General features: G+C 41.2%; 1 protein-coding gene across 6 annotated transcripts in view; it reads right to left on the reverse strand.

Annotated features, from left to right (window-relative positions):
• Nucleotides 1–10,068, reverse strand: part of LRCH1 (leucine rich repeats and calponin homology domain containing 1) — a 181,566-nt gene that overhangs the window by 19,482 nt on the left and 152,016 nt on the right. For 4 of the 6 annotated variants that reach the window (XM_006743249.3, XM_006743250.3, XM_006743251.3 and 1 more), the window contains 2 exons: nucleotides 6,662–6,771; nucleotides 4,233–4,370 (listed from right to left, as the gene is read on the reverse strand). In XM_006743249.3, the coding sequence (XP_006743312.2) occupies nucleotides 4,233–4,370; nucleotides 6,662–6,771 (248 nt within the window). Of the gene's footprint in view, nucleotides 1–4,232; nucleotides 4,371–6,661; nucleotides 6,772–8,511; nucleotides 8,557–10,068 lie in introns of those variants that run through there. The other 2 variants (XM_081814941.1, XM_081814940.1) reach the window with 2 other exon arrangements.

A 10,068-nucleotide genomic window follows, 5' to 3' on the forward strand; every position in this document is an offset into this window, starting at 1 on the left:
CGTTCATCTACAAATACACCATAAGCATCACCTGTTGCCATCAGCAAATATATTTCAATGTGAAGGGTTAAATTCAGCAGGCCAATTAATCTCCTTCCCACCAAAGCGAAGGGTTTAACAACAAAGAGGCAACAGAGGTAAATGGCATAAAAATAGTGGGATGTTTAGGACCCAATCAAGGGCCACTCACAGTTGAGCTGACTGTGGTTACAGATCACCTCTAAGGTGTGGGTTGGAAAACAGGTACATCAGATTCACACATTTTAATTTTTACATGGTAGGTTTAAAAGCTTTACTGTTAAATTTTAATATTTCCTTCTTCCCTTAAAAAGGGAGCAAGAAGTATGACTGACTCCAACAATCTCGGTGTAGAAGCAATGTTTTATAAAGACTGATTTTGCCCTGTGAACAGCAAGTGACCGTGAAGTAACTCTTATTCTAGATGGTCTACACCAGTCATCACAAAAATCTAAGTTTGCACATTATTTTTTAAAAAGGGACTCCTTCTATCCCTACCTCCTCACCCCCCCAAAAAAGAAAGAATGAAAGCCTGCTGATGTGGAACAATTTAGTTTGGAAGTTAAACAAACATTCTCCACCTTGGCTAGAGAGGAAATGGTCCCCCCTCAACGTGAGACTTGCAAAAGTGGGGCAAGAAGCTGCTTGGGTGGTTTTGCCCATTTCCTGGCATGTGTTAGGACAAGACCACCACATTAACCTCATGCAAAGGGAAGGACGGGCAGAGGTAATGTGACATAGGGATACCAGAAGAACAGGTGCTAGCCCAGCTGTCAGGGCACCCAGAGGCATTTCATCATTCAGAGACCCTAGCATTTGTCTCTCCAATCCTCTGGGCCCATTATCTTCCTTCATATACTTATTATTTAGGTGGGAGGAGGGGTCTGTTCTGAAACTCCGAAGATGCCCAACACCATTCACAATATTTATGTCAGCCCTAAGTGAGGTGAGTTTCAAGCTACACAAAGAGAATTTCCCATCTTTGGAAGTGGGAGGGAGGGCCCCATTCTACGATTGATGCCTGGGTTTAGGGTAGAAAAGTACTTGCTACAAATAAGAGGTTCAACCCCACCATCAGCTGAAGAGTCAAAATGACACCAGCCTTGCATAAAAAAAAATGGACAGTATCAGTTTCGTTAGTGAAAAATTAGAATGCTTAATGCTGACAATAACGTGGGTAGAAAAGGCATCCACTGCTGTTGGTGCAGCTACGATGGTGCAAACGGAGTGTTTACTGGGTGTCGGATACTCCGCTAGGGGCTACGTGTGCACCCGTGGAAGTGAAACACACAATCCTCATGGGCGCTTAGCTCCAGTCTAGTTGGATCTATTGGTAAGTTAAAGGAGATTACAGTGTAATATGATACAGGCCTTAGTTGTGAGATGACCATCAGGAGGGAAAAAAAAAGCAAGGAAAAGAATCTAACTTCATTCCAAGGGGTCAAGAATGGCTTGGCTCCCAGAGACGCTGAAGCAGAGGACAAACGGGAGCCTGAGCGGCTGCAAGGTGAGGAGATTTGGAGAGAGGGTAGGGAGCAACCCTCCGGGTAAGAGAGCACAGCCCGGACAAACGGTCGACAATGAACGCACAGACCAGGACAGCAGGCTGGGCTGCTCAGAGGGGCTCTGAGACGCTCACTCAAGAATGTTTGCTAAGTGGACATTTGGAAACAGCCTGTATTTCCAAAATACAGGCTATGATATGATAACATAAGGTACAATATCTGACAGTTATTAAAATGGGCACTTATTGAAAAATTTTAACGGCATGAGGAAATATCTAGGTTTTGATAAATTTTAAAAACTACTAAATGGTATACGTGAGAGCTAATAATTCAGAAACAACTTAAACATAGAAAGGATGCTAGTAGTTCGTAGAGAAACCAAAATGTTAACAGTGGTGGTCTTTGGCTTATGGAATAAAGGCTGTTTTTTCCCTCTGCATTTCTGTATTTTCTCTGGTTGGGCATTATTTCCCATTATTTTTTCAATTAAAAAAATTATTTAGAAAAGAAAATAGGGACTCCTGGGTGGCTCAGTCGGTTAAGCGTCTGACTTCAGCTCAGGTCATGATCTCAGGGTCCTGGGATTGAACCCTGCATCAGGCTCCTTGCTCAGTGCGGAGTCTGCTTCTCCCTCTCCCTCTGCCTCTCCCCCTGCTTACGCCTTACGTTCTCTCTCTCTGTCTCAAATAAATAAAATCTTTAAAAATAAATAAAGAAAAAAGAAAATAGGTTGACAACCAAAAGATTTCTAGAAGAACGCAGCATGTTTCCTGAAGGCTTAATAAAAACTAATGATGTAGTGTACAATGATTAACATAACATAATAAAAATGTGTGTGTATATATATATATATATATATAAATGCTTAGATACATGATTCATATTCACTATGAATAATATAACTGTAAATTCAAATTGGAAGCTATGAGGAGTCATGGTTTCTCTCTTATAATTCAGAAAGAATTATGAAATGAGAATTTGGCACATGGCTCAGACAACTTTACAGCAGTTTGGACCTTATTTGTAGAAAACAGTGGAAAGTTTCATACTGGATTATAGGGCAGAATTTGTTGCCCAAACTAAGGCAAGCTAGAGACAGATTTGAAAGAGAAGACAAATTGATCTTCCCCCGCCCCCATAATTTTTTTTTAAAGATTTTATTTATTTGAGAGATAGATACTGAGAGACAGCAAGAGCAGGGCGCAGGGGCAGAGGGAGAGGGAGAAGCAGGCTCCCTGCTGAGCAGGGAGCCCAATGTGGGACTTGATCCCGGAACCCTGGGATCATGACCTGAGCCCAAGGAAGACAATTTACCCACTGAGCCACCCATGCGCCCCTCCCTTCTGATTTCTGAGGCAAAAGTGGTACAACTTTTCAGAGGAAGAATACGTTCCACAATATAGAAAGGAAACTGACAGTTGGAACAGGATCCTCAGTTAATCTCTCCTGCTGCCAAGAGAAAAGAAAGCATAAAAAATACCACTGTGACCTCCTTAATGCCCATCACCCGATGTGATAAGCACTGGGTGTTATGTGCAACTGATGAATTATTGAACACTACATCTGAAACTAATGATGTATCATATGTCAGCTGTTGAATGTAAATTTAAAAAGAAAAGAGAAAAAAAGATAAGGCCATTGTGAGGCTTTCCTGGGGGTGAGGGAGGTAGAAAAACGCTCATTATGTGATATTTTATGAGCACTGTGCCTTGACATTGGGGCTCTGAGTTTTGAAAATCTGTTCCATAGACCAACGACAGCAGCGGCTAAATTCGTGCATGTATCACAGGAAGTAGCCTTATTTTATCCTCACAGGAACACTTCCACGATAGAGAACAGATCAAGGTAAAAAGAGGTTAAATACTTGCCCGCAGTCATAGGGCTGACAAGTAGGTGTGGAGTTTGAACCCAAACCCTGCGTTCTTAGCCCCTAAATTCTTCCGCCTCTCCTAAGAACAGCGAAGAGTGTGGACAGAAATTCTTCTTTGTCCTCCGCTTGCCTGAACCTGACCTAGGCTCCAAAGGCAAGCTGTGCCCTGATGCCCCCACCCTCATCTGAATGACCATAAAAGTGACCCCGTAGCTCTGTGACCTACAGGCAGCAGCTCCCACTGCCAGCTTCCTCTCCCCTACAGCAGACACGAGGAGTTTTAGGCTATTAGCCGAGTCTCAGCGATCAGTCTGTCTCACTGCTGCCCCAGGATCTCGTGTACCCTGAGCAAAGTGAGGCCTAATGCCCGGCTGACCAACCTCTGGCTTGACGGGTTATTTAAAATGCCATTTGACAGAGAACCCACATCTTTCCAGAGTCATCCTAAAATCCTCAGTGACTAATAAAGGAAAGAGATTCCATTTAGCAGAGAAGTCACCAACCAAAAAAGCTTCCTGGAAAGACTTCTCACTGTTTAAATAACCCCTAGTGAGAAATGAATCTTTATGTCCTTACAGCCTTAAAAGTTAGCGCCCCAACCAGTAAGTCCTTTAACGTGATGTGCTTTGTCTTTGAAATAAATTCTTTTCCTGGCACTTACGTATTTATATATTCTCCCTTTTTAGGGGAAAATGTTGCTTCATTCAGAGCTTTTTCTTTCCCACTCTTCTAGTTGTTGAGGTCCTGGGGGACCCTGGCAGCAACTTTAACAAGCAACACTGTCCCCCCAAAATCTGTCTTATGTGAAAGTTAGTTTCCCTTTATCTGGTGTTACTTACAACTGCTGGTGAGGGAACGTGGATGCTTGCAACGGATCGCGGGCGGATGTGATTGACCAGGTGGCAGAGGACCACGCCGTCCATGAGTGCCGCCCCCAGGTCTTCGTGCAGGCTGACCTTGAGTCTCATCTCGATGCTCTGCGGGAGGAATCAGAGGGAAGCCAGGTGTCATCAGGCAACGGAGGGTCAAATAGAGTTACAGGTATTTATGAACTGAGACATTAACATACTGGGATTACTTCTTGAGTTCAATGTTGCCTCACCCTTGGCTACGGAAATATAAAACCAGAATGAGGTGACCAACAGAAAGCAGGACCAATTGGTTCTGACAGGCTGCCAGGGGCAGAGGAGGGACTAAGGGATGCTTTTCTCTTAGATTATGTTTTAGCTGAGAAATCAATTTTTCTCCCTTAAAAAAAAAATTGAACTTTCTATTTTGAGATAATTATAAATTCATACTCAGTGACAAGAAATAATACAGAGATCCCATGGCTTTTGGGTGGCCCTTTAAAAGAAATTGTGCCCATTAGCATTTCTGGGTTTCCAACTACTTCAGCTCCAGATCTGAGATATATGAGGCAAAAAAGAAAACCCACAGAGCTCACCACGGTGTCATTTCTAGTCCCTATGGGCCCTAGCCAGACTGCTGTCTTCTCTCTACCTTTCTGAGTGTTCTTATGTTTATTTTATATATAATGTCCATGGTTTTTACTTATACTTAGTGAGGGAAACAGGGAAAAGTAGGTTTGTTCGATCTTCTCAGAAGCAGAAGTAGAGAAATTAACTTTCTGAACTTCAAATACAAGTTTCTGTTTTATAACAGTGGCTCCTGTTAAATGGATAACAGCCCAAGAAAGAATGACTTATGGAGATTTGGAATAAATGAAGCACTAGAAAACCAGTGCATAAAACAGTGTCACGTAATTCCTTCTCAGAACGGTCCTGTGTGTAGACACCTACTTTTCTTCTGTACACTCTTTCAGTCCCTTATTTTATATCATAAATGAAAATGTAAACAACCAATATAACCCACACTTTAAAATAAAACTGTCACTCTTTGAGAGGCATGTCTCAGCTTCTGATCTTATTTTCACCTTCCTCTGAAAGTTCACCTCCCAAATTTACAGCACATGCAAATACTCTAGGCAAACCACAGAGGTCTGACTTTCTCGCTGGGACTGTTGAGCCAACCACAGTGACTTAAAGCAGTGGGAAGGGGTTTCTGTGCTTTTAATTCCTCCCTCCTGACCCCCTGCTAAACCATATATAAACTATCATCTGTAGCAACAACAGTGTGGACCTACCTTAATTTAACTTTGATTTTATTTACGGGATTCAGTTCTCATTTGCAGAACTCATTGCCATCTGAAATTATATGTTTATTTGTTTCCTTCTCATTTACTATCTCTACTCATAGACTACGGGCTTCATGAGAGCAGGGACCTTTATGTTCTCTCCTATATCCATCTCCTAGAATACTGCCTGGTACACAGTAGCAGTCAATCACCCAGTGACTGACGAAGATGTACCTTGAATCTATCCCCTCTAGACTTTCTTACACTCTTCTGGTCCATGGCTATGGTACTTGTCCTTGAATATAAAGAACTTATGAAGCAGTTCATGGTGCGCTGACTTTAATAATTAATATCCATGTGTTCTCTGGCGACTGACCCATGCACTGCTATTTGATCTTTCATATATTCATGTATGAGCTCTTGAACTAGATACAAAGACCATGAGGATAGACAAATACCTCCAGAGTGCCCACCAGAAGCTGTGTGGGAACAGAAATACAAAGAATAAGATAGCTATGTTCCCTGCCATCACCAAGCTTAAAATCTTCGTTGGCACCTAGCACTCTTGGGTAGGAACTCAAATGCTTTGCTTAAATGCCTGATTACAAAGTTCTGATCAGTTGGAATACAAAGTAGGATAAGGATAAACATTTTTAAATTAATGGAATGTTATTGCTAAGTAAAAGAATGACAGCGTATTATTGTAGAGCATACCTGAATTGAAACAATACTAGGTTTTATCCATATGTATTTCAACTTCCATTATCTCATATATTCCTCACAAGACCCCACTAAGATGGGAAGTATTTTTTTAATACATGAAAAAACCTGAAATCAGGGATGTTATGTGACTTGCCCAATATCAGTCAGGAGGTGACCTGGCTAGATTTGAATGAGGCCTTTTGGCAGCACTTCAAAGTCTATTTTTCAAATGTACAGAATGCTGCCTCAATTCTGAAAACGGGTATTCAGTGATGGACTGTTTCTGGGTGAAAACAGGTATTCAGGGATGGACTGTTTCTGGGTGAGAATGGGCATTCAGGGATGGACTGTTTCTGGGTGAAAAGGAGTATTTGGGGAGGGACTCTTTCTGGGTGAGAACGGATATTCGGGGAGGGACTGTTTCTGGGGTACCTCACGGAGTTGTTCCACCAGTTCCTTCTCCTCTCTCATCTGTTCCATTTTCCTCCGAATTGTAAACTGTGGGTCTATAGATTCCAAATTTCTCTGAGGTCTTAGAAACACTGTAATAAAAAGGAAAAAAAAAAAAAGCCTTTATTGAGTGCCTACCACAGGTCGCCATATAGGACTACTCGTATGGACGTTAAATCAAAAGTTTACCCTCAAATAATGCACTTAGCACTCACAGAAACAAATTCTGACTTCACACGGAAGGCTTCATTTGAATATTCTAAAGATTATATTTTAAACTGTATTGAGTTATGCAGACTAACAACAGTTGTATTTTTGGTGATAATAGACTGAATCCAGGGAAGGGTGTGGATCATCCTTGGACCCATGCCAGGCCACAGCTCTGACAGATGTCCCCTCTCTCATGTTCCTGCTGCTTTCATCTAAGTGTTCATTTATCCTTGGGGTTTCATGATCCTTTCATCAACTCAGATAATTTTATTCAAAGAAGAGGACTAGAATTGCTTTACACGTTAAAAATGAGGACAGGTTAATATTTCTGTTGGCCAAAATTTTTTATAAGCCTGAGTTAAGAACTAGGTGGTGATACACAGGATTACGTAATTTAAGTGTGGAGTGGAAAAACTCTGCCTTCTATCACGTCACTGATACGATATCCAGAAAGTTAGTTCTTTAGAGATGACCATAGACTCCTTTTAGAAAAGCTGGCAAGATTAGAGGCAGTTTAAGAGATCACCCTTGGCTTCGTGTCTTTAAAATTACAACCATCACGAACAGCAACTAACAGCAGAGCTCCCTCTGAAAGGCGGCCAGCCTCGGGCTCCAGAGAAAATGAATACTCTAAACTTCTGAAGGATAACATCTTGTAAAGACTAATAAAGAAGGTACACAATATTCTACATATGGCAGGCTGATTCTAGCAAGGATTTTAATCACTTTTAAGCTTGATTTTTTTTTCTCTCTTGAGATTTTTATCCCATTGAGACTGTCAATTTCCCATTCACACAGGAGGGAGCAAGGTGCTGGTAAGAGCCGTATTTGCCCCTCCTGTCCTATAGACCTTCAGACTGCATGTGGGCTTAGGGGGCGAGGTGGGGTAGGGGAGCCCTCCAGGAAGTTTTGGGCAAAGAACTTCGGTTTTAAAAACCACAACCACAGGGAAGGCTGCATGGGTACTGCAATTCCAGTAATTTTGATCACCATAATATGAATCATGTAAACAAGGGCATGCAACTTTTATTCTGACAAATATTTCCTACAGACCACTTAAAAAGTTACTTCAATTTACTACTTTTTTAAAAAGTTAAATATGGTTTACAAATATACTTAGAATAGAAAAACTTGGGTCCACTCCCTATAATCAATTATCGCATGCTCACCCAACTATGTCATTTTAATCTCATTGTGTACCTTTGGGTGAAACCGCCTTAATAAATGACTTACATGGGGGCACCTAGGTGGCTCAGGCGGTTAAGCATCTGACTCTTGGTTTGGGGCCAGGTCTTAATCTCAGGGTCCTGAGACTGAGCCCTGCACCAGGCTCTGTGCTCAGTGTGGAGTCTGCTTTAGATTCTCTCACTCTCTCCCTCGCCCTCTGCCCCTCCCGCTCATGTGTGCACTCTCTCTCTCAAATAAATAAATAATTAAATAAGGAAATAAATGAAATAAATAAAATGATTTGCATCAAGCTTCTCACATCTCAGTATTTTCTAAGTCAGTTGTAGGATATGTGAATCAGCATTCTGATGCTCTATGGAAGATTAGAAAGTTGTCCTAATAAAACCTTGATTTACAGCAAATGGAGAAAGAGGGAGGTCTACTAGACATAGCACCTTCTGGAACTTCAGGGAGGAGTCAGCCTGGGGCCTGGGCCTCTGCTTCAAGCCATCCAGGGAAGTCACCGGCAAAAAGAGCCAAAGACATGTCACCAAAGGGCTATCACCAAAACCCACAGAAGCCAAACCCACAGGAAATGAGACCGATTATTTAAAAATCAAGGCAAGTCCAGCAAAGCAAGTAGGGTAGCATAACCTGTAGGGAGAGATGAGCAGTTTGCAGAGCAAAGGGAAATAAGGAGAAGGTGGACAAACTAGGAAGCCGGGAAGAAACTGGAAATGCATTAAGCTTGCCTTTGAATCTTATCAAGACCAACAAAAAAAAATCTACCCATTTAACATAACATCCAGAAGAGATATATATTGGAATGTAAAATTTTAGAAATAATCCACACCCCCCAAAAAAGAAGTCAACCAAATTTACCAAAAAAGTCAAGGAATGTAAGCAGAGTTGAGTAATACATACACTAGCCAGCAAGGGGCGCCCCAACATTGTTTAAACAATGCTAATGTTTTCTTTGGAGGTTTTATTTCCCTTTGCCTTTTTTCTAGGGGGCAATCTTATCTAATACAGCATGCTTAATATTTTCAATATGTTTTTATTGGCAGATTTCTTTTGAATACGAAACTATCAGGAAGTTAAATTAACCATGAGCTTTTGTTTAACAGCACACAATTCAAGTATCTACGCCTTGTTAGAACCCTATGTGAGATAAGATAATACAGTGGTGTCTGGGTTTTAATGTCCCAGCATCATTTTTCATCTTAAATTCCCATGCATCTTAAAAATATAAAATGAGTGCTTGGGAATTTGCTCTATGAATGTTAAGCAATCACAAAGTGTTAAACACATTTGAACTGTGTTTTTTTAAATGAATATTTCAAAAGTACCTAAAATTATTGGAAACCATGACTACAATATTACTAGTTTTCTAAGTGGAGTAATTACTGTAGAATATATGAGAAATTAAAACAAACTCTTTAGACTAATAATAACTCTACAGAGGACATACATGTTTGCTTATTTTGCGAGGTCTGTTATAACAGAACCATTTCAATGGGACCATGATGGTAGCTCTGATTCTATTACCTACAGTGTTTTTTCCTTTTCTTTCAAGTCATATTTAAAAAAATATGTATAGTGACCATCCTGACCCAAAGCTTCAGGAAACTGATCTACAGACGAATTACTGTTTTTTCCTTAATTTCATATCACTAAATTTTAAGAACTTCCTTATTTAATTCGGGGGGGGGGGAGTTTAACTTGAGGCTACAAAACAATATTAAGAAGAGCTGCATTGTTAGGACCTGTCTTTCAAATCAAATGCCACCCTATTTAAGTGTAATTAAGAAGCAAAAAAAAAGAGGGCGCCTGGGTGGCTCAGTTGGTTAAGCGACTGCCTTCGGCTCAGGTCATGATCCTGGAGTCCCGGGATCGAGTCCCGCATCGGGCTCCCTGCTCGGCGGGGAGTCTGCTTCTCCCTCTGACCCTCCCCCCTCTCATGTGCTCTCTCTCTCTCTCATTCTCTCTGTCTCAAATAAATAAAAAAAATT

Source organism: Leptonychotes weddellii, chromosome 3, assembly GCF_054177405.1.
Source record: "Leptonychotes weddellii isolate Sample4059 chromosome 3, ASM5417740v2, whole genome shotgun sequence".
Lineage (NCBI taxonomy): Eukaryota > Metazoa > Chordata > Mammalia > Carnivora > Phocidae > Leptonychotes > Leptonychotes weddellii.